We start from the raw sequence: 23,362 nt of genomic DNA on the forward strand, positions 1-23,362 counted from the left end.
GTCAACCTGCTCCCACCCAGCCAGAGAGGGCCCATGGAGGATGCCTAAGGCTCTGTGGACTCCCCAAGGAGCTACACTTGGGGACCCAGCTTTATGAGCTGTGGCTCAGCCAAGCAGGAGACGAGGGCTTGAGCAACACAGGGTCCTGCTTATCCATGAGGACAAGCATCATAGACCTGGTGGGAGACCCTCTCTCCCTGGCATCTCCCTGTCAAGAAATGGAGCATGAGGAGGAGCCCAGGGGCCCGAGCCTGCAGTGCCCACGTGACCACGGGAAACTCACTCTGGGCCAGCGCAGGTAAGGAGCTCCAGTCCCAGACCAGCAACCTTGCAGCTGAGATGAGGGATGGACAGCAGCTCTGGGAACCAGCTTTATTTTTCTCAGGAGCCTCTCACTGGGAACCAGACAACCCCAGAGGGCATCTGTGCCTGCCCTTGGTGACAGTGTACTCCAATCTCGTCATTCATTAATGTGATGGCCAGTCACTGAGCACCTGGCAGATACTGGTTTTCCATCTTCTCACACTCAGCTCTGCCCAAGGTGGGATTTTTGTCTTTCAAGGCAGGAGCCATCGTCCCACCCAGGATGAGCCATCCTCTTCTGGGCTAGGTTAGAGTTGCCTGTTATGCCAAAGAATGGAGCTGGGCTGGAGGGAGGGGCAGGTGGTGATGGGGGAAGAGAAGCAGGGTCTCAGCCCAACCTCAGTACCAGGGCAGCTGGGGTGCCCTGTTTCATCTTGCTGGGCCGGCTCACTTTGGGGCTGGCGGATTTGTCAGGTTGGAAATTGCTTTCTTCATCTAGAACAGAGAAAGGGGGTGGAGATGCGGGGGGATGTAGAGGAGGTTGTGAGGGGGGCTCCAGCATTTTTGGTTCCCCTAAGGGTGGTTTCTGGGTAAATAGTAGAGCCTGTGCCACCCCATTGCACAGATGGGATCACTGAGGCCGAGAGGGGCAGGCTGGCCACTGGCCAGAAAACAAGGTAGGGGAGCCAGGCCCAGTGGCCAATCTGGGCCAAGAAGAGGGACTCATCAGTATCCTCTGAATCCCCCCAGGTTTGGATGGGAGCATGCTGGTGTCCCCCCCACCCCACCTCCCCACCTCCCCAGTCTTCTCAGGCATAGGTCCCCTGCTTTGCTCTGCCCCCGGGACCCTGGTACCTCCATCCAGGACACGCAGCCCACAGCTCTGCCCCGCGACGTCACAAAAAGGGAATGAAGGTTCAACAGCTCAAAGAGGTTGTGTGCCTGGATGGGGGATGTTAGGAAACACTGGAGGGTAGAAGGCGCCCAGCCCACCCTCTAGCCCACTCCACCACGCCTCTGAGCCAGGAAGAGGGGCGGGGCCTGATGTGTGTGGGAGACAAGAGACCCAGGCCTGCAATGTCCAATGTGGCCACTGGGGGATGCCAGAGTCCATGCAAGGGTCTGGGCGGGGCCGCAGGTGAACAGGACCTAATATCCAGCACCCTCCAGCAGCACAGAGGGGGCGGGGCCATCTCCAGGTCCCCTGTCGGCCTCTGCCCCTCCCCAACCCGTGTGCCAGGCTCTGTCCTGAGTGGCTAAGTCGTTTGTCCAAGATCACACAGGGAGAATGTGGTGGACCTGAAATTGAAGCGCACGTGTGCCTTGGTGCAACTCCACTGTCTTTCTCCACCCAGAGATTTACATTTGCCACTCTCCCACTTCCCTCATCTCTCTGCATCATCCCCACAACCCTGGCAGTGAGGGGCAACAGGGCAGGAGCTGCTTTGCCCAGTCTGCTGATGAGGACACAGGCCCAGGAGGAGCAGGAAGCAGCATAAGACGGGCAGGGCGGGGTTGGGAGGGGAGGCTGGAGCATGAGCTCCTCATCAGCTCTTCCCCCACCCAGAGGCCTCATGTGTCACACGCCCCAGTTCTCCCCGTTACCTCATGCAGGGAAGTCTCTGGGGACAGCTTCAGGGTCACTGGTTCTGTGGGGCAGCCTGCAGCCAAGATGTCCTGGAGACACTGCTGGGGGTGGGGAAGGGTTATGGGTGCAGGGCTGGCCTCCCCAGGATGCCTCTCTCAGACCACCTCTCCCTCAGGATATCAGCGGGCCCCTCTCCTCCCATTCCTGCTGACCCACCCCCGCCCCATCCCCATGCCCCTCAGGAGTACCCACCTGGTGTCCAGGAGCCCAGGAAGGAGGCTCAGCCTGGAGGGCCTGCACCAGCTGGGCCCTTCGCACTATGCCCACCAGGATCTGGGACTCTGGCAAGTGGAGAGACAGCCAGAGGGAGGCACATTAGGAGGAAACAGGGACTCACATTTACTTAGCACCTACTTAGCCAAGAACTGTTCTGGTGTTCCTATGGGGCTATTGTAACTATTGTCACCCATTATAAAGGACAGGAAACTTTGGCTCAGAGGCACAGAGAGGCTAATTGTCTTGCCCAAGGTCATTCAGGTGTGGTAGCTGAGGGTGGCTGAGTGAGGCTGCCAGGGAGCCAGGAGGGGCCCTGGCCACCACTGAGATCCCCCACATTGCAAGGCCTCAAGACAGGAGCAAGCTAGGGACGCCAGCACGATGAAGTCTGTGTGTCAGGTCTGGGCTTTCTCCTTCATTTCCCAAGAGGCTTCACATTTGGCTCAGCACAGTGAAGGTGTGAACCCAGGAGGACACTGTGTTCTGAGGTCCTACTGTGTGCTGGGGCCTTGGCAACTTCACTCTGGCCCTGGGGCATCAATGGCATTGTCGGATATTTAGTTTTGAGGGCCCAGCTTGGTGTTTTTGCTTTCTGTTGAGTGGAATAAAAACTTGACACCTAGACATATAAATGTCCCCCTTCCCTTTTAAATGAACACTGAAGGCTATTTCTTGGGTGAGCAGTGGGGTCCCACAGCCTGGGCCTGTGTTGGTTGGAGCACTTTGCTGTGGCTCTGAGGGTAAAAGAGGACTTTGTCTTTGTCTTTGAGGCTAATTCTTTCTTTGCTCCAGGAAGTGAAGGCTCTTGGTGGGGTCATCCGAATGCAAACATTTTCAGATGAGATATTTGGCATATTCCACAGCATAATGCTAACGGTCTTCCAGTTAGTGGGGGAAAGAAGGGCCTAGCATTTGGAGTGAGAACGTCTGGCAATCCTATATTCTCTTGATCCCTACTTTCAAGATGATGAAAATGCAGTACATAGAGCTTAAGTGGTATACTCACAGTTCTTTAGCTCATAAATGGCCTTATCCCTCTTGGGGTGGGCATAGGGGTGACCCATATGGTTGTACAGGTTGCTCACTGCACAAGGTGCCTGCCCAAAGTGCAAGTGGAGACCAAAATCCAGCTGTGGTGTGCTTGCCAGGTGTGCAGCTTGTCTCATTTGCACAGGGGGACACATGGGCTGACAGCAGCCTTGAGTGAGCAGGGTTACCCCCCAACCCCGCCTTATCTTCTAAATGCAGATACTGGACTTGTACCCACAGGAAATGACGCTCTAGTTAAGGTTTCTGCAAGAAGTGAGTTCCATGCCTTTTAACAAGAGCCACCATGCTTTTGTCTCTAAAGAGATGTTTTCCTTGTGGCAACAAGGATTTGGAGGAGGGGACTCATCTGGGGAATGCTTAAAGGGAGGCCTGAAGGGAAGCTTCTGGAAGACCCTGGTGGTGTCCCCATGCTCCTACCCCAGCAGCTGCCCAGGGACTGCCTTACAAGCACCCGGCCGACTCTCTTTAGACATGTCAACCACCCCAAGAGAGGGTGGCCATGATTTCCATTTTACTGATGAGGAAACTGAGGCTCAGGCGAAGTGACTTGCCCAAGGTCACACGGTTGGTTGCTAAGTCACAGAGCCTGGATGCAGATCCTGTCTGCCTGACAGGTTCAAGAAGGAGGCAGACGGCCTCCCCTACCCCCGACTTCCTCCTCCCTTCCGGCTGGGCACCTGTGCTCTCCACCAGGGGATACTCGGCCACGTCTGTGGAGGTCACAACCTTGACCACCTCCTCCAGCGGCATGTCCTTGGCCAGTGTGGTGATGCTGTGGTTCATGAAGTGCTCCACCCTCACGCGGTGGGAACTGCAGGCAGAGGGGCTCCCATCAGGCCCCACAGTCAGGGATGTGAGACCCAGGCTGGCAGGGGGATCTGGGGGGAGCTTTGCTTGAACCGGGGACCCACGGCTCTGGAGTGTGGGCAGGGCTGGAGAGGTTCCTGGAATGAGGGACTCCTAGAACCCACAGTGAGAGGAAACCTGGGGACCACATCACCGATGACCCAGTTGCGAATTCCCAGCCCCCTGGACCCCCGTGTCCCCCAGACCAGCTCCACTTTAGCCTGTTTTACCCAGCAGCCTTCCCTGGAGGATTTAATTTGAGTAAAAAGTATATGCGGCTGGGCACGGTGGCTCACGCCTGTAATCCCAGCACTTTGGGAGGCCAAGCCAGGTGGATCACTTGATGCCAGGAATTCAAGACTAGCCTGGCTGACGTGGTGAAACCCCGTCTCCACTAAAATTACAAAAATAATCTGGGCATGGTGGCACATGCCTGGTCTGAGCTACTTGGGAGGCTGAGGCAGAAGAATTGCTTGAACCTGGGAGGTTGAGGTTGCAGTGACTGAGATTGTGCCACTGCACTCCAGCCTGCGAAACAGAGTGAGATTCCATCTCAAAAAAAGAAAAAAAAAAAGTATATGCCTCCCCCAGGGAAAAAAACTTGAAAGTCTGGAAACCACTGGGGTAAGCAGCCCCATTTTCCAGATAGGGAAACGGGTTCAGAGCAAGGCAGCAGCTTGCTTGTGTTTGCAGCGGGGCCTCAGACCCAGGGACTCTCAGAGCCTCTTCGGTCTGCTTTTCTGGTGCCAGAAGCTGCTCTGGTCCTATCTGGTTGAGTGAAGACCTCAAAGCCCATTTCCATTCTCGTTCCACCTCCTGCTCCCAAAGTCCCAGCAAGGACAGCAGGAGTGGGGAGAGGGGAGGAGACCTCTCGGATCTGGTGCTGACTCTCTGTGTCACCTGGAGCAAGACACGGCACCTCTCTGAGCTCCGGTTTCCTCAATCTGTACACGGGGCAATACTCATCCTCCTGCTGTGAAGCCCAGCTGACCCCTAGACAGACACTGAGGCCTCAAGGCCAAGGACTTGCCCAAGGTCACCTGGGGCACTGGGGAGAGTGGAGAACAGAGCACAGCTGTGTGTCAGCCCCTCCCAGCCCCCATGTCCGAGGTCAGCTGCGGTGGCGTTTCTTTTTGGAGGTGCCCTTCACCCCAGCCCTTCCCAGACACTATGACCCTTTCAGCCAGCCTGAGGTGGGTGCGCTGCTCACCCAATGTTGCGGCCCAGAATCCATGGCAGGTATGGCAGCTTCTTGACAATGATGGTGCCATCATAGAAGGAGGGCTGGCAGCTCTGTGCAATGGCGTTGGCTGCCAGCACCGCCATCAGCACGGGCAGTGCATGCACTATCTGGCCGGTCACCTCGAAGGCCAGCAGTGCCGTGGAGATGGAGTGGGTCACAGCCCCTGAGAAGGCTGCAGCCCCTGCAAGGGCAGAGTCAGGCAGGGCAGCTCAGGCCAGGGGCCAGCCTCATGTTAGGGCAAGGCTGGCACGGCTGCGACCAGGGGCTAAGGTGTGATTTGTAAGAGGCTACAGCCTGGGCACTGTGGGAAGTGCCCAGTGCCTGGGCTTGGTGAGAGGAGAGGGATAAGGGAGGCCGCAGGGCTGGGGACAGGACAGGAGCCATGAGGGAGTGATGGGCCCTGGGGAATTGTGGGGCTCAGGAGGGACAGACCCCCATGAGGGGTAGAGGGTTCACTGGAGGACTCAGTGACTGCTCCGTGCCCTGGGGAACCACCAGCCAATTCTCCAGGTCCAGCCCAGCCCCACGACATTGCCCACCCAGCAGGGCCCTGACCCACTCACCTGCCAGAGCATACCCCCCGGGCATGATGGGATTGGTGATCCCTCCAGCCACGATGCCCTCAGGGAAGATAAAAGAGAGAGTCTCCCCAAAGAGGCGCCCGATAGCAGCTCCTGGCCACAGACTTAGGGTGAGGGGGAGCCAGGCTGACCCGGCCCCCACAGCCCTTCATCCCTGAGGACCGTCCTCAGTACAACCTGGGGAGGGTGAACCAGGAGCCATGGCCCTGCCCCAAGAACCCTGAAACTCTCAGAACCTCAGGACCCCAGACTCACCATAGACAAAGATGGGCATGAAGTACCCGGCAGGCATGGGGACGGTGGTGGCCAGAATCAGCATCCAGAACTGTGGGAGTGGGGAGCCCAGGGCAGAGGTTAGAGGCCACTGGGCAAGGTGTGGACAAGGGAGGACAGGACATGGGACAGGGGAGTGTCCTAGAGAGAAAGAGGGTGCCGGCCATGCACCCACTGCCAGAGTCTGGCATTAGGGGAGGGTCCTCACCCTGAGAAATGCCCACTGTATGCCCTGGCACTGTGCCAGGTACATTCCTTTCTTCCTCTTTAGCCTTCCCAGTAAACACCCCATTTTAAAGATGAGAAGACTGAGGCCCAGAGAGCTGAAGCCGCTTGTCCAGGACCATGCAATGGGCAGGGGGCACATCAGGAAATGTGGGTGGAAGGCCTGGGCTCCATGCCACCAGCTGCGATGAGGTACCCCCCCCCCCACCACCAGAGCTGGTCCCAGCTCTGTGCACACCTGGGGACCAGGGGGCCCACCTTCATAACCAGGAAAAAGGCAAGGGTCCCAAAGATGGTGAACTGCGGGTGGTACCATTCCCACCACAGGTGCTGGGGGTCGAGCTCCTCGGGCCAGGGTGGGCTGGAGTTCTGGGTCATCAGCGCCCAGGAGTGGTTGTCGAACAGCGAGTCCAGATGCTGCTTCATGGACAGCTGTGGCGGGGCAGGTGGGAACTGGACATGAGGGGCCCCCAGCGGCAGACCCCAGCCTCCCCCGCACCGCCTGACCCCGCCTGGAATCCTCCTCTGCCACTTCCCAGCGGGGGGCCTTGGGCAGGGCTCTGACCTCCCGAAGCTGTAGTATCATCTATAAAATAATGCTGAGGCAACTCCCTTATGGGGTATTGGGGGGATTAAGTGAGATACACGCAAAGGAGGCAACAAATAGGGCTTCCCCACTCCTGCCACCCCACTCAAGGCCCCTTACCCGAGCAGCTAGGAAGCGGCCGGCGCTGGGCGGGTAGGTGATGGAGGCGAGAACCAAGGTGGCCAGAGCGGAGTACACAGGCTTGCTGTGGGGGGTGGGTGGGCTCTAGGGCTGGCCCTCCCTTTCCCACATCCCAAGGAGAGGGAAGCAGGGCCTAGCAAGGCAAGGACTGGGGAGGAAGAGCAGGAATGGGGGACATGGACTGGGCCAGCTCCAGGGGACAGAACCTGTGGGGTCAGCCCCACACTCCTGGGTATTTTTAGGGGTAGAGGCTGATAGGAGAATTGGGGCACAGGCAGGCTGGGAGGGAGGACAGAGTGGGGCCAGGCTAGGGCAGGGCTCATGCACCTGGGGCAGGAGGGCTTGGCCAATGCCACGGGCACACATGGTTTAAAGGGAGAGAGGGACCAACAAGGGGTTAAAGGTCAGTGAGGGGGTTGGGGTTCACTGAGGGGGTATAGACTCCAGGAGATATGGGGGTTAAATGGGGAGGTTTGAGGCCAGTAAGGTAGTCGGGCAGTGACTGTGGGGACTTGTAGGGGGTGTTAGGGGCTCCACATGTGGGGCATGGGCTAGGATGGGCTTTAGGGGCTCAGGTGGCGGGTAGAGCTTTCTACATAAGGTTGGGAGTACGGTGGGGGAAGAGCTCGCTGAGAGGTCCCCAGCCCTTAGCCCGGAGCCTACCTGGTGGCCAGCAGTTTGGAGCTGAACCTATTGTTCCTGATGAAGCCAAAGAAGATTCGCTGACAGAAGAGGTAAGCGCTGCCCAGGATGCCGCAGAGACCCCTGGGGAGCATGGAGACATGAGTCCAGAGCCTGACCCCAGTACCAGGGGCCGCAGTCCAGGCCTAGGGGGAATGCCATATTGGACTCTCAGGGGCCCAAGGCACCCACTCACCCCAGCACCACAAAAAAGAAGATCTCAGGCAGGTCGAAGGGAACGTCCACCCGGAAACTGGTCTTGTAGAGGGAGGTGATGGTCTCTGGGGAAGGAGGGCAGTGGGGAGCCAAGATGGCGCTCCCACCCTACTCAAACTCAAGTCCCAGACTAACAGCCCAGGGTGGAGGGGGTGCCAGGTCCTGACTCGGAATCTGTGTCCTGGCATTCCAGGCCCCCACAACCAGGCTCCTGCCTCCCTGCCCAGCCTCATCCCTTCTACCCTCAGGGCCCCTGCCCTTCTTGCTCAACACAGGTCAGCCCCCTCCATCCTCCCAGAAGGAGGTGGGAACAAGGAAGAGGAAAAAGAGGGAGAGAGAGGGAAAGGAAGAGCAAGGGGTGTACACAGGGGAGAAGGGAGGGCCCCCTCGCCCCGGCCCCCAGGCAGGGCCAGGGTCAGGCAGCCCAGGGGGCTCACCCTGCTCGCTGTTGAAGACCGCCAGGAGCCGGAACATGAAGGCCCCGCAGGTGGCCGCAAAGAAGCCCCTCCAGTAATCCCAGACAGAGAAGTGGGAAGACATGACCTCGATGCTGAACAGGACGCCTGGGGGCGACACTGATCTCAGGTGGGCCCTCCACCCCCACCCACCTGTGACTGTAGGACCCCCTCCCCATGTCACCTCCTCCCTGACTCATCTGTCCTGCTCTCCTGCAGCCCGGACAGGGACAGACAGGAGGGGAGGGCAGGGCATGCGCCCTGGGCGGGGAGGAGCCCGCTGCCCAGAGACCCGTCCAGCCTGGAATGCGGGTGTGCGCCCTCTCGCTATCGGGTGGGGACGGTTGCGATCTCCATTTTGTAGAGGAGGAAGCCGGGCTCAGAGAGGCCAACGGGCCAGGGTCATACGTGGATTTCAAACCCAAGTCTGTATAATGTTACACTGAAGCCTCTTAGCACCGCCAATCAAGTCACCCGCCCCCCCTCCCCCCGGTGGGGGGCGGTGGCTGTGCCCAAGGCGTGGCTGAAGTGAGAACTAGAATGAGCCTCACCCCCTCCTCCAGGCTCTCAGCTGGGCCGAGGGAGCCCAGGGTGTGAGGGGAGGAGCTTGAGGGACCCAGGGGGCGGGGCATGAAGGGGTCTCACCGCTGAAGGGAGCGCCAAAGACTGTGGCCACGCCCACTGCTGCCGCTGCCACCAGCATTTCGTTTTGCTTGCTCTTGTTCTGGGGGATCCGAGTCCAGGGCTCAGCGTCAGCCCCCTCCCTCCCCACTCCCATTTCTCCAAGGAAGCCCCCGAGTCCCTAACCTCAGGCTCCCCGATGGTCGTGGTGCGCACACGGCCCAGGTAGGCAGCCATCATCACAGACAGGTGCACGAAAGGACCCTGCAGAGAGAAGGGTGGGCCCAGGGCCCAGGTGAGGGCAGCAGAGATGGTCTCACCCAGGGTCAGCACGGCTTCCCCCCAACACCCCCTCCTCCATCTCCCAAGCCCCCACGGCCGTCCTCAGATGGCTTTTGTCACACTCCGGGGACCTGGCCTGCCTCTTCCCCCAAGACTGAGCTCCTGGAAGGCAGGGACCAGCCCAAGTCCCCTCTGACCCAGCTTTCGTGGGGTGATGGGGGTGAGACTGGGGTGGCTGGGGTGGGTAGGGTAGTTGGGGTGCCCTCACCCCTGCCCATACCACTTTGCCGAGGAAGAGGGTGCTGCCACAGGCCAGGGTGCAGGAGATGCCCACCACCTTGGCCCCAAAGTTCTTGATATCCAGGTAGTCCTCCAAGACCACACCCGCCAACATGGTCTTCACCTCCGGGATTCCAGAACCTTGGCGGGGGTGGGCAGGGCCAGGAGGGGGACAATCTCTAGATTAAAAATCTCAACACCCTACCTGCGCGATGTTTTCACATTACGATCTCGCCAGATCAGCAGAACCCTCTGAAGTTAGGATTATTTTCCTTTGGGGACAAGATCTTGCTCTGTTGGCCAGGCTGGAGTACAGTGGTAGGATCATAGCTTACGGCAGCCTCAGTTGCCAGGGCTCAAGTTATCCTCCCACGTCAGCCTCCTGAATAGCTGGGACTATAGGTGGAGACCACTTCGCCCGCCTTATTTTTCTAAAGAGATGGAGTCTAGCTATGTTGCCCGGGCTGCTCTAGAACTCCTGACCTCAAGCGATCTGTCCACTTCCGCCTCCCAAAGTGCTGGGATTATAGGTATGAGCCAGTGTGCCCAGCTGGGTTAGGATTCCTTTGTTTGTTTGTTTGTTTGTTTCAGACAGGGGTCTCACTCTCTCCCCCAGACTGGAGTACAGTGGTGCAAACATTGCAAAGTGCAGGATCAAATTCCCCAGCTCAAGCAATCCTCCCGCCTCAGCCTCCTGAGTAGCTCGGACCACGGGCACATGCAATCATGCCCAGCTGATTTTTTTCTATTTGTCGTAGAGACAGGGTCTCCCTGTGTTGCCCAGGCTGGTCTCAAACTCTAGGCACAAGTGATCCTCCTGCCTCAGCCTCCTAAAGTGCTGGGATTACAGGCATGAGTCACCGCACCCAGCCTAGGGTAAGGTCCTTAAACTCATTTAGCAGATTTGGACACCGAGCATCACAGAGGGAATGTGAGTTGTTCACGTTCCTCCCGCCAGGCCTGGCAGAAGGCTGTGGCAGGATAGGGGAAGCCCGGATGAAATCTCAGGCCACCACTGAGTGAGCTTTGAGCTCCCCTCTGCTGGCCTGGAGCAGGAGGCAGGGCTGAGAGGCCTGGGGGAGCTGTGCCTCCTCCACCGGCCCCTCCCTGGCACTGGCCATTGGAACAGGCTTCGCAGAAGATCCTCCCACCAGGCCTCCCATCAAGTCCCAGCGGAGCCCCTGGAAAGCAGGTAGGGCCAGCAGTGACCCAAAAGTCAAGATCTGGCCTTCTTGCTGTGTCCCTTCGGGCAAGCCACATGACTCTTCCTGGGCCTTTGTCTGTGAAATGAGGCTGCCCCTTCCCGACTCCCCCCATCAGAAGCCCCCTGGGATCTGAGAAGGTTTTGGCCAGTGGGGACTGGCGTAGCGACTGTGGACTCACCTCCAGAGGAGGGTGTGATGCTCTGAGAGAAGCCTGAAGAGAAAGAGACGAGGGCCACAGGGTACACAGTCCAGGAGAGATACCGGAGCAGGTGGCTGTCCCCAATCTCCCTGTACAGCCACTGGTGCGCTGGGGACAGCCGGGTATCAGGGAGGCACCCACAGCCTCTGCAGCCCTCGGGGCCAGACGCTGTGGTGCTCACTTACTGACCAGGAAATGGAGTCACGAAGAGGGGAGGACCAGGCCACACAGTGAGGGGCAGACCCCCAAGAAGAGGCAGGAGTACGACCCTGGGTCCATATCCCAGGTTTACCACTGCCTAGCTGAGTGACCTTGGGCAAGCCACTCAGCCTCTCTGAGCCTCAGTTTTCCCATCTGTCAAGTGGGCTAGTGATGGGCTCTTCCTCACAGGCTCATTGAAGACTAAAGACGTTAAAGACTAAAGGGCCACTGAGAACTACATGACACAGGTGTGAAGCACCAAACACTGTAACACCATAGTAGGTGCTGCTTCTGGCAGCTGAGGGTCTCCAGAGAAAGTGTCTTAGACCCTTCCTGCCCACACCCCCTCTTCTAGGGAGGCCTCAGGGTGGAGGCAGGCTGCTGAGGGATGGGGTGGGATGGGGAGGAAGCTCCAAGCTTAGTGTTATAGGGAAGTGCCCCCACTCTGCCCCAGGGCATGGAGGAGGGAAGGAGAAGAAACAGGGTGGCTGGAAGAGGAGGCAGAGAGCTCAGAGGAGGAAGAGCTCTTGGGAACATTCAGGCCTCTCTCCCTTGTGCAAATGAGATGACTGAGGCCCAGAGAGGGGCAGGAGCCTGCCCAGGATCACAGAGCAAGTCAGGAGTAAAGCCAGGACCAGATCCCCACCCAGAGCCCCCCCCGCAACCTCCGCTGCACCTGGCGACATCCACCTGGCATCCCCAGAGCGAGCTCAGAATCCCTTGGCCCAGAGCAGCACCTGCCATGGAGGGGTTACCTCGGACCACACTCTCAACAGCCAAGTCCATGGCACAGCTGACCAGGGCCATGAGCACCCCGAGGGTCATCAGGAAGTACCAGTCCTCGCCCAGGCGGAAGAGCTTCTGCTTCAGCCACTCCAGGCCACCTGGGGCAGGGCATGGGGTCACGGCACAGGGTGGGGCAGGAGGCACAGACAGTCCCATCCTTGGAGGCCTGCTGGGCATCAGGCAGAGAGGCTGGGGCAGGGGGATGGAGCGTGGTGGTGGACTCTGGGGTAGTCCCGAGGGGGCCCTGCCTCACATAAGTGGCCGGGCAGGATTTGTGGCAGGTGACAGTGGTAACACAGTGGGTGCCAGGACTGCTGCCCCTACCAGAAAGCCGTTGACCTGCCGACCCTCCGCATCCCTGCCTGTACTGGGAGGTTCCTGGGGGACAGGGAGTATGGAGGGGGCTGGCAGCTACAGCTTTCACCTGCATCCCCGCAGAGTCCATAGCTTAGAGAGCACCAGGATCTAGCAGACTCCTGCATGTCCCAGGACCTGTGGCGCCAGGTATCCTCTGGGTCCCCAGCAATGCTCCTGGCCCACTGGCTGCTAGCCCAGCCTGGGAGCTGGCCCTCACTGGCTGTGGGCACCAGCCCCTGGGGTTGCAGTCAACCTCCTTCTGTGGTCCCTACTTGCTCTGCCCCGTAGCTGAGGGGACAGTCAGGTCTCAAAGTGAACAAAGCACATGGGGCTCCAAGGAAAGGTGCCAAGTGTAGGCTGCCCCAGCCCCTTGCTGTGGCCCCAGCTGTCCCAGCAGCTAACCCCCACGTCCCCTCATTGGCACAGGTAGGTGAGGGAGAGGCCTGGGTGGAAGATGGGCACAGTGACCAGGCCTTGGGCTGTATCTCCCGAAAGGCAGAGGGCAGATGCCCGGCCCATCTGACCCACAGACAGCTGGACAGACAGACCCCTTCCCTCCCTGCCACCCAGGAGACTTTGGGCAGTCATGTCCTGGACAAATGCCAGGAGGAGGGTGGTTCCTGGGCAGGGAGGTGGGGTGGGAGCTGGGCAGGAATGATGTCCTGAGTGGTCCTCCAGGGGGAAGAGAAGAGGACCTGGCTCTCACCTCGGATGCCTCGGCGGATGCGGGGACAGGGGCCCCACAGCTCCTGCAGAGTCACAGGGTTCCCTGAGGAGCCTTCACGCAGCCCCACAAACTCCTCCATCAGGCCCCTGGAGAAGCGGATAGAGGGAGGGACCGCGGTGAGCTGCTGCACGTCCTCGCACTGCCCCTAGGCCCTTCCAGTGCTCTCCCCACCCAAATGAAGAGGAAAGATTGTGCGTGTGCGCGTGTGTGTGTGTGTGTGTGTGTATGTGAAGTTATCACACTAGGTCTGTGTGTGCCCTCATCCCTGAGTTTCCGTCACTGAGGGTGTGTGCCTGTGTGTGTCATTGTGTGGGATGGGGGTGGGATTCCTAGGTGTCCCCCTGTGTCCAGCAGCAGACTGGGCACAGGCCAGAGCCCAAGCCCTGCTCAGAGCCCCTTCCCCTTCTGTGGCCGCCGCTCCCACCCTCCTGGGTCACTTGGCGCTTCCACTGCTGGGAGCAGTCTCTGCCCAGGGCTGTGACACTCTCACTGCAGAGTCCCATGGATGGCTCTGACTCTCCCTGTCCACCTATGAGCACCCCTGACCCCAGCTCAGGCCACAGAGGCAGCAAAACCCCAGGCCCAGAAGAAGATCCCGCCAGGGCCAAAGTGAGGTGCTGGCTCCTGCCCTTACCACCCCCCAGCCCTGCCTGTCTGGCCCTGGCAGGCCCCAGCATCTTGCAGCAACCCCTCACCTGTCAGTCCTCCTGCCGTGGCTGAGCTGGCCCTCCTCTCGCAGAGCCTCCAGCTCCCCTGCACCTGGACAGGTGTGTGTTCCAACAATCAACATCCTCCCCCCTTTCCCGCCTGGGCCCAGGGTTTATGGCGAACACTTAGAATGTCCTTGAAAACCGACCAGAACTGCCCAGGCCGGAGCAGAGCAGAGCAGAGCTGCCAACAGGGAGGGGAACAGGAGCCTCCCCACCCACCATAGCTGCACAGAGGGTGGTGCCCAGCTGTACTCAGGCTCCTGGGTGCTGCTGGACGGGGGCTGGGAAGGGGGAGCTCACGCACACAGCAGGACAGAGAGGGGTCATCTGCCAAGGCTGAGGCTCAGGGTCCAGGGGTCTCAGAGCTGGACATGGAAGGTTTGGAAAAGCACAGAGGGAGAGGGGAGGAGGCTGGGCAGGGAAGGAGAAAGCAGGGGGGCAAAGGTGAGTGGGGCCAGCATGACCACAGCCTCCCTGTGTGCCAGGTAGAGAGTCAGCCTTCCCCCAGATTAATTACCCTGAGTGCCCACGGAAATCCCACGAGGCAGGCAGCGTGATCCCGTTGTAGAGAAATGGTGTCTCAGGGAGGTGGGGCTGCCTGTCTAAGATCACGGAGGCCGAGGCAGAGCCAGGATTCCCAGCCCAGGTTTGCCTGGCTCCAAAGCCCGCAGGCTGTGCCACACGGTCCCATCCTGATGACCCATCTTGTCCAGGGCTGGCGAGGAGGCCGACACCTGGGTCAAGGCAGTGAATTGGGGTCAGGAACTCGGACTTGATCCTGTGTCCAGACCCTCCAGGCTCAGGAAATGCCTCTCAAAGCACACGTCCAAGGGCCAGCGGCTCTGGTGGGGACTTCTGGGTAATTCCACAGAGTTTGTCCCACCCCAACAGAGGATGGCAGCACAGGTGTGAGGGGACATGGCGAGGAACAAGCACGTGCCGTGTGCCTGCGACGTGTCAGGAGCGTCACATCTGCAGCTCAAGTCCTCCTCCCCACACCCTGTGAATGGGGAGAGCCTCGCCATTTTGTAGATGGTCGGAGAGGTGAGTCACTCATCCAAGGTCACACAGCAGAGGCTGAACCCAGCCCCACACTGTGCAGCTCTTCCCCTGCCCAAAGCTCCTCCAGCTCCTGAGGCTGAACCAGGGCAATGGTTTGGGCACAGAACAGAAGAGTTGTGTCTGATGCCACTTTGAGGCAAGACGTTGGGGGCAATTGCCTCCAGTCCTACCCAGACAAAGCCACTCTCTGAATAACATGATGGCCCTTGGATGATTGTTAAAATCTGGGACCCTGGGCCACCCTTTGCCCCTAGATGCCAGGCAAGTCAAATCAAAATCGAAGATGTGTGTTGTGGGAGGTGGGATGGGGGTTGCCGCTCTGCATGAACCCGAGCCCACCTTCGTCTTGGCCACCCTGACCTGTTGACTCTGCACAGCACCAGAACTGGCTGCCCTGTCAACATCCCGATCCCCAGTGTCTGGTCTGGGGCAGCTGCTGGCTACTGTCCCACAGCCGGCACTGCATGTCCACATCCACCCTCACCCCCCAGCCCTGTGTGCACCAGGAGGCTGAGAAGAGGGCAGCCAGGGGGCACAGGACCCAATGCAGGTCCCTCCCAAACCCACTGCCTCCACATCAGCCCTAATTTCTCCCCTTCCATATTAGTCGCCTGGCAGCAGTAGCGGGGGCTCAGTAGAGAGACAGCAGGGGAGAACCCAGGGCGGCTCTGTGACCCTAACACCATCACCATCCGGAGCCTCTGTTTCCTCCTCTGTCAAATGAGCTGAGCCTGAGACCTGGGTCTCTGTCTCATGACAGTGGGGATCGGGTGCCCAGGACCTGCACAGCCCCCTCGCCTCAGAGCAGCTGAGGACAGAGGATGGAGGACAGGGCACGCTGAAAGAGACAGGGCAGGTATGGGTGGGAGCGGGGCGGTACAGAGAACCCACATTCAGAGGTCACTGAGTCCCCACACTACTTTGCGTCCTGGCAGGTGACATGAAGCAGGGTCCCCTGCCCTGCTTTTATTCCAACGGTTACACCCCTACTGCCAGGTGCCTAGGAGGGGAGGGAGGCTCTGGTTATTCCTGGCTTCCCAGAGGAACTGTGGGGACAGCTGGGGAGCTAGCAGACCCCCCATCTCCCACCCCTCCCCAAGACAGAGGCCTTACCAGCTCACCCCCACAGCCCCCTACCATGCCTTACCTGGTCCCACTGTCTTCAGCGAGAGGGGAAGGGAGTTTGAAGAGTGAGGAGTGCTGGGGGTTCCTTAGGAACACCAGGCTCCCAGAGTCTGAGGGTGGCTCCAGAAACCCCAAAGGTTCTAGGCAGTCTCTGGCTGGGCCCAGCTCCAGGTGGAGGGGATCTGAGTGTTTCCTCAGTGACCACGTCCCTTCCCCTTCACTTGGCCACTCCATGCCAGGTGCCTTGGGGTGCCAGCCTAGGTGTACTGGCCTGTGGGCTGAGGACCCACCAAGCACGGGACAGAGGTCGGGGAGGAAGAGACGCCTGCTAAGGTCATCCCGAGAGGCTGGGCCTGACACAGACTTCTGCACATCCAATGAGAAGGGAGCAGAGGAACGCTAGAGGGAAACAGTGGTCATGACAAGGATCTGAAAAGACAGGAGATGCAGAGCCAGGCACAGTGGCTCATGCCTGTAATCCCAGCACTTTGGGAGACCCAGGCCAGCAGATCACCTGAGGCCAGGAGCTCGAGACCAGCCTGGCCAACTTGGCGAAGCCCTGTCTCTACCATAAATACAAAAATTAGCTGGGCAAGGTGGCACACACCTGTAATCCCAGCTACTTGGGAGACTGAGGCAGGAGAATCGCTTGAACCCGGGAGGCAGAGGTTGCAGTGAGCTGAGATCGTGCCACTGTACTCCAGCCTGGGTGTGATTCTGTCTCAAAAAAAGAACAAAACAAAAAGATAAAAAAAAAAAAAAAAAGAAGACGCTTGGGCTGCTGGGGTGCTGACGGCCCGACCCAGTGGTAAGGGGACAGAGGGGAGACACTGCAAGACAAAGTCCCAAGCCCAAGAGACATGGCAGCACGTGCGATGCTGGCGGGATGCTTCTGGGCTGATGGAGCAGAGATGGCACGGTCATACCGCAGCAGAGAGAGCAAGGCCCCCCGGGGGAGGGCAGGGATGGGAGCCAGTCCGGGATGGATGGGCGAGAAGGTCTTAGGTGCAGCAGGAAAAGCTCTTCCTTTGTTGGAGAAGGAGGTGATGTGAGCAAAGGCGCAGGCAGGGTGGTGATTTGGGGTGGAAAGATTTGAAAAAAGAAAAGAATTCTCAGTCTAGATAGATTTAGAAGATGTCACTAAGGGTCACAAGGGACCCCAAATTCTGGTGCATAATTTCCACCCTTGCTCCAGGGTCTGTGGCATGAACCCACTGGATGATATAATTATCTTCTCCCCAGCGGCACACCCCTCCTGCTAAGCACTGCACTCAGCTCTTCTCAGCCTCCGTTACGTTATTTAGGCCTCACCACAACTCGTGAGGTGAATGACATTGTCACCATTTTGCAGAGGAAGAGACGTGTTCGGAGCTGTTAGGAATAGTCTAGGGATACCAGCTGAGAAATGGCAAAGTCAGAGCCCACACCCAAGCCTGCTCTATAAGCGGCACCTGCTGCCTCTCCTCCCAGCACCACTGTTGCCCCCACCTTCTTCCTCTGCATGCCGGGGGACACCAGAGCATGACCCATGAGAGGGCAGACCCCAACCTCACACAGCACCAGAAGAAGGCTGACCCCCACCCCCACCCAAGGCCCCAGGACTCGGGCCATCTGCTGGCACAGCGTGCCAGGCCCCGCCTGATCCTCTCTCTCCTCTTGTTTTAGGACAAACAGATGGATTTCTGTTGGGATCCTTGGCAGGTCAGTGCACTGTGTGTCTCCAGTCTAGCCGGCCCCAGCTGACACCACCACCCCTCTCTCCCCTGTGCCCAGCTCAGGCACACAGTCCCACCAGCCCTAAGACCAGAATCTGATGAAACAGTGGGTGGGGGTTGTCCCGTGGGAGTTAGCAGGATCTCCCTGGCTTTAGCTGCCCTGTCCCTGCCCACTGGCCAGAGGACCTGGTGAGCTGGGAGATGGGGATGGGTGGTGGTGCTGGAGGGATGTCGGCCGGCAGCCTGGCCCACCCGGCTCACTCCTCCTGCCACTTCCTCCAGAGGTGCTTCCAGACCACCAACGGCTACCTGTCCGACTCCAGGTCCCGCCCTGGCAACTACAACGTGGCAGCCCTGGCCACCTCGTCCCTTGTGGATAGGTTCTGGCCGCAACTCTCCTGCCGGTGGAGAATGCACGGTCCCACCCTAGACCCTGGCTGTGGGAAGGGCATGGCTGAGTTGCAGGTGGGAGGATGGCAGCCCTGTTGGATTCTCCATGTTCTAAATGCCAGAGTCCATGCTGGGTTATGCGGGTCACGGGGGGACCAGTGGCTCAGGGTTCTGCTTCCACAGGTTAAACTGCTGGGTTCTCAAGAAGCTCTGAGGGGGTGGGGCAGAGTTTTTCAGATGTCTGTCTGGCATGGTCTCCCTGCCTCTCTGCCAGTCCCATCACATTAGTTCAGGTTCCCTGGAAGCAGAGCCTGACATGGGCATGACTGTGCAGGTGATTCCCTGGGGAATGGCCCTCAAGAGAAGCCAGCAGGCAGCGGGGGAGGCAGAGGGGCCTGGGGAAGGGGCTCTGCAGGAGTCTAGCTTCACCAAGCTGGTCCCACCACAGCTTGGGAGCATGAATAGTACCCCAGAATTATGGCACACTATGGTGAGAGGCTGGACTTTTTAAATTTTATTTTATTTTATTTGTTTATTTATTTCTGAGAGATGGTGTCACTCTGTCACCCAGGCTGGAGTGCAGTGGCATGATCTCGGCTCATCGCAACCTCCGCCTCCCGGGATCAAGCAATTCTCCTGCCTCAGCTGCCCAAGTAGCTGGGATTACAGGTGTGTGCCACTACACCCAGCTAATTTTTGTATTCTTAGTAGAGACAGGGTTTTACCATGTTGACCAGACTGGTCTTGAACTCCTGACCTCAGGTGATCTGCCTGCTTCAGGCTCCCAAAGGGCTGGGATTATAGGCCTGAGCCCCAGTGCCCGGCCAGGGGCTGGACTTTATACTCCCCCATTGCTGACTCACTGGCTGCCCCGGGGGAGGAATTTGCAGCCTCCTGGGCATCTCTGGGTGAGGCGGCTCCCATTGGCTCAGGGCGGTTCTGCAGATACGGATATAGGTGTGAGCTCACAGCAGCAGCACCTGAAGCAGATGGGGATGGGCTCATAGCACAGTACAGGAGGTGTTGGTGATCACCACAGCATCAGGTGGCCCCCCACGGCATCAGGTGGCCCCAGGACGGCCTTCACCTGTCTGTGCATACCCAGCTCTGCTCCATGCCCTGCAGGCTCCACTTCACTGCAGCCCACCCACCTCCCCCGGGACCCCTGGGGCCCTCCCTCCCCACGTTGGCCTGTGCCTTTCTTCCACCCACAGCACCTTCCTCCGCTGCACCTACCTTTCAAGGGCCACTTGAACACCCACCTCCTCCAAAACACCTTCTTAGATACCCAACACCCCCCGCTTTAGTGGTTGGGAGCGAGATTGTCCCCTTTCTTCCACACACCCATCTTTCCCATTTTCCCAGCTCTCTAATTTCCTTTGTGGATACCTCGTCTTTCTTTTATTCTGTCACCCAGGCTGGAGTGCAGTGGTGCGATCTCGGCTCACTGCAACCTTCGCCTCCCGGGATCAAGCGATTCTCCTGCCTCAGCCTCCTAAGCAGCTGGGATTACAGGCCACCATGCCCAGCGTGTGTGTGTGTATGTTTAATAGAGACAGGATGACAGGATTTCACCACATTGGCCAGGCTGGTCTCAAACTCCTGACCTCAAGTGATCTTCCTGCCTTGGCTTCCCAAAGTGCTGGGATTACAGGCGTGAGTCACCACACCCAGACTTGTCTTTCTTAAATATCGCCATTCCTCACATCATGGCTTCGGAGACTAGGGTGACTCCCAGATCTGTGTTGGCAGACTTGGCTAATGACAATCCTGAACCGTTGCTGACAGCCCCTCCATCTTCCACATCCAACTCCTCTCCTCCCAAAGCCCCCAACCCCTCCTCTCTGTCTGCCCAGCCCTTGCCTTGTCTGTTGCTGGGTCCCTGCAGTAACCCCTAATCTTCCAATTGGAGCACTCTTCCTAAACAGCTGTGCCAATTGGTCACTCTCTTGCTCATTACCCTGCTGGGGCTCCCCACTGCGCAAGGAGAACATCTGAGCCCCCCACCTGGTTCTCTCCAACCATGCTCTGGCCCTGATCTGCTCCCAGCTTCTCCTGTCTCCCAGTCCTAGTGTGGACCCCATGTCTCATCCCAGCTAATCCTGGACTCATGCCAGATTCTTCCATGCCTTCATCCTCTTCTCATCTTTGAAATGAAACCTCCAGTCTTGCCTCTATCTGTCCAAACCCAACCCACCTTCAAATTCCAATCCCAGGTCCCCTCTTCCAGAAGCCTTCCCTGCCTGCTCCACCTACCCAGATCTCACCTCCAGCAGAGCTGGCACAGCCACAGAGATGCTCTCTCAGAATGTGTTTAATGGATCATGGAGAAAGCTGGGGGCTCATGAGTGGTCCTTGGGTGGCTCTCCTTGGATGGAAGGGTCTGAACTTGGTCAGAAAGGGAGTGAGGGGTGTGGGCGATCTGGGGAAGAAGCACCCAGTGGGCGGGAACATGGACTGGGAGTAGGATGCTGGGAGGAAATGCGGATGCCAGTGGGTGGGGGCATTGAGGGGAGGGGGCCACAGAGCTCAGAGGGCTCAGGGCAGGAGTGAGCAGGAGGCTTTGCAGGGTGTGAGGAGTTAGATGGGTACAGGCCCCTGGGGAGGTGTGGGGCACTGAGGGAGATCATGGTGCACTGAGGGAATGTGGGGTACAGGCCACTGGGTGGGCCTGAGGCATGGGGGCCAGGCCCTGCGCTGAGCCTTGTGTCAGGACAGTCACCCAGATGCCCTCCATGCCCCAGGGGTGGTGCAGAGCATCAAGGACCACATCACAAAGCCCACGGCCATGGCCCGAGGCCGCGTGGCCCACCTCATCGAGTGGAAGGGCTGGAGTGCCCAGCGGGCAGGCTGGGAGCTGTCCCCAGCTGAGGACGAGCATTACTGCTGCCTCCCGGATGAGCTGCGTGAGGCCCGCTTTGCTGCAGGTCAGCGAGGAGGGGGACTGGCCAGGGCTCTGTGGGGGTGAAGCTGGGTCCTTGGGGGGCCCAGGTCACTGCATGGGCATTGTCTGGGCAGGAAAAAATAATGGCATAGGGTGGGTGGGTATTAAGTGAGCACTCTTGACCACTGGGGTGTGGATGGGCAGCCCAGAGAGGTGGCCACCCTCCCGCCTGTCCTGGAGCAGCTCCATCAGGCACTGAGGCCGTCCCCACCCATGCCCCCTTGAGCTGGATGTCGCTGTTCCCCCAGGGGTCGCCGAGCAGTTTGCCATCACAGAGGCCACACTGAGCGCTTGGTCCTCACTGGACGAAGAGGAGCTGCACCCCGAGAACAGCCCCCAGGGCATCGTCCAGCTCCAAGGTACAGCCCAGGGGGCCCGGGGGGCGGGGGTGGACAGAGTGGAGCTGATTCTGGATGGCTGCCCATCACCAAATGCAGTGTGACCTCGGCCAAGCCCCTTCCTTTTCTCAGCCTAAGTTTCTTCATCTGCAAAATGGGGCAGTGATCCTTGCCTTGCCCATTGCCCAGCAGTGCCAGGAGCAGGAAGGAGAGAGTGAGCACAGTGGGGGCGGGAATCGAGCGCTTACCACACCAAGGGCTGTGCACAAGGCACCTCACAGAATCCTCACAGCAGCCCTAGGGAGTGGGTCCTGTTGTCCCCATTTTACAAATAAGGAAACAGAGGCACTCAGAGGTTCAGAAACTTACTCCAAATGACAGCTAGAAGCGTCAGAGCCGGATCTGAAACTTAGCACCAGGCACGAGCAACCACCTTTCTAGAAGCCCAGGTTACTACTGAGGGCTTCAAGGAGCCTTGGCCCTGGGGGAAGCCTGCACTTAGTCCTCCCGCCCTGAGAGGGACGGGGAGGGGACAGAGGCCCAGGGGAGCACTGGTTGTCCCAGTTCTCAGAGAGCACAGGCTGGCTCCAAGCCCACTCTTAACTCCTCCGTTTACTGCCTGGAGGAGGAACCTGGGACTCAGAGAGTTTTGGTGACTTGACCAAGGTCACAAGGCTCGGCAGTCACACAGCTGGATTTGGAAGCAGGTCTTCTGCCCCTTGCCCTTTCTCACACCCCAGAGAGGGCGAGGAGCCGGATCTGGGACGCCATTCCCCCGTCTCCCCGTTGCTTTTCCAGATCTGGAGAGCATCTACCTTCAGGACAGCCTTCCCAGTGGCCCCTCACAGGATGACAGCCTTCAGGCCTTCTCCTCGCCCAGCCCCTGCCCTGACAGCTGTCCCTCACCTGAGGAGCCCCCCAGCACCACTGGCATCCCACAGCCCCCCAGCCCAGAGCTGCAGCATCGGCGGCGGCTGCCCGGGGCCCAAGGACCCGAGGGTGGGACCCACCTGCCAGGCTCCCTCCCCTCCATGGACAGCGGCTCCCTCTGGGAGGAGGACGAGGTGTTCTATAACTGAGGCGGGGGCTGTGCTGGTCCAGCACCTGCTCTCACCATGACCTCGCCTGGTGGGCAGCCCAGGCATATCTGGACCCCGGGGTCCAGGGCAGGGCATCCCTTGACCCCTCGGGTAGGCACAGGGTAGGTGCGGCAGGGATGGGGCCAGCGCTCATGGTGGCCTCTCTGTGCCTCGGTGGACCTGCCCCAGCAGTGGGAGCAATAACCCCCTCCCCCTTCATTACTTCACTCAGGTGGGCACCTTCCCCTGCAGGGTGTCTGCCCTCAGGGAACTCAAGGACTCTCAGAGACACCAGGGCAGCCTGGCCCAGGGGAGCAACAGCCAGGCCCCCAGGAGGACAGCCATGGAGAGAACTGAGACCCACTTACAGTGGGGTCTGGGAACCCTGCCTGTACCTGGGGTTCAGTCCCTCCTCACTCTCTCTGTGTGTCTGCCCACCAGCAAAGGTGGGGTGACCACTTCTGGTAGCTAAGCACCTGCTCCCCGGCTCTCCTCACCCAGGACATCTGTCTCTCTGGAGTGTCTGTCTGTCTGTCCCTCCCTCTCTGAACCTGCTTCCTCCGTGTCCCCTGCTCCTCACCCCTGGGAGCCCACTTCCCCTCCTTGCAGCTCCCTCCCATCTCACTCAAGGTTCTCTGAGGACATTAAAGTGGTGGATTCACCCTGGATGACCTTGGCCTGGTCTCTGCTGGGGAAGATGTGACCTTGGGCCCCTGGACAGAGTCCGGAGGGAGTCAGGGGGGATCCTTAACCCCAATACATACACAGCCGGTCAACCTGGGCCACCCAGGCATAGAAGGCTCATGGAGGATGCCCAAGGGTCTGTGGACTCCAGAAGGAGCCACACTTGGGTCCTGGCTTTATGAGCTGTGGCTCAG

At 59.2% G+C, this 23,362-nt stretch overlaps 2 protein-coding genes across 4 annotated transcripts; one reads left to right on the forward strand and one right to left on the reverse strand.

Annotated features, from left to right (window-relative positions):
* Positions 1–358: 358 nt before the first annotated feature.
* On the reverse strand, positions 359–13,962 carry CLCNKB (chloride voltage-gated channel Kb). 3 transcript variants are annotated; one of them, XM_016954776.4, is made up of 20 exons: positions 13,817–13,962; positions 13,101–13,207; positions 12,007–12,135; positions 11,030–11,158; positions 9,648–9,787; positions 9,272–9,349; positions 9,110–9,188; positions 8,447–8,572; positions 7,990–8,074; positions 7,776–7,877; positions 7,092–7,176; positions 6,644–6,817; positions 6,143–6,212; positions 5,870–5,980; positions 5,274–5,487; positions 3,895–4,028; positions 2,144–2,232; positions 1,909–1,989; positions 1,159–1,245; positions 359–798 (listed from the first exon to the last, which is right to left on the reverse strand). In XM_016954776.4, exons 1-20 carry the CDS (start codon positions 13,909–13,911, stop codon positions 751–753), a joined length of 2,163 nt encoding a protein of 720 aa, XP_016810265.3. In that variant the 5' UTR covers positions 13,912–13,962; the 3' UTR covers positions 359–750. The 3 variants fall into 3 exon arrangements, with proteins under 3 accessions (XP_016810265.3, XP_016810266.3, XP_016810262.3); XM_016954777.4 differs by having other exon boundaries at positions 1,909–1,992; positions 7,092–7,116; positions 13,817–13,939; XM_016954773.4 differs by having other exon boundaries at positions 1,909–1,992; positions 13,817–13,938.
* Positions 13,963–14,749: 787 nt separating this feature from the next.
* On the forward strand, positions 14,750–23,194 carry FAM131C (family with sequence similarity 131 member C). The gene is made up of 8 exons (XM_054673857.2): positions 14,750–14,833; positions 15,654–15,749; positions 17,684–17,719; positions 18,016–18,306; positions 18,398–18,613; positions 20,837–21,050; positions 21,316–21,426; positions 22,204–23,194. The coding sequence occupies exons 1-8, from the start codon at positions 14,750–14,752 to the stop codon at positions 22,482–22,484; spliced, it is 1,329 nt and encodes a 442-aa protein (XP_054529832.1). The 3' UTR covers positions 22,485–23,194.
* The last annotated feature ends 168 nt before the right edge of the window (positions 23,195–23,362 follow it).

This window comes from Pan troglodytes, chromosome 1, assembly GCF_028858775.2.
Source record: "Pan troglodytes isolate AG18354 chromosome 1, NHGRI_mPanTro3-v2.0_pri, whole genome shotgun sequence".
NCBI lineage: Eukaryota > Metazoa > Chordata > Mammalia > Primates > Hominidae > Pan > Pan troglodytes.

Coding starts and splice junctions, on each gene's coding strand:
- CLCNKB (XM_016954773.4), bottom strand. CDS start 13,911: ATGTTGATTGTTGGAACACACACCTGTCCAGGTGCAGGGGAGCTGGAG. Junction 12,136..13,100: donor CATCCGCCGAGGCATCCGAG/GTGAGAGCCAGG, acceptor GCCCTGCCCCAG/GTGGCCTGGAGTGGCTGAAG. Junction 1,246..1,908: donor CAGAGACTTCCCTGCATGAG/GTAACGGGGAGA, acceptor TCCCCCATCCAG/GCACACAACCTCTTTGAGCT.
- FAM131C (XM_054673857.2), top strand. CDS start 14,750: ATGGCGAGGAACAAGCACGTGCCGTGTGCCTGCGACGTGTCAGGAGCG. Junction 15,750..17,683: donor CGCTGAAAGAGACAGGGCAG/GTATGGGTGGGA, acceptor CTCTTGTTTTAG/GACAAACAGATGGATTTCTG. Junction 18,307..18,397: donor TCAGGGTTCTGCTTCCACAG/GTTAAACTGCTG, acceptor CCTCTCTGCCAG/TCCCATCACATTAGTTCAGG.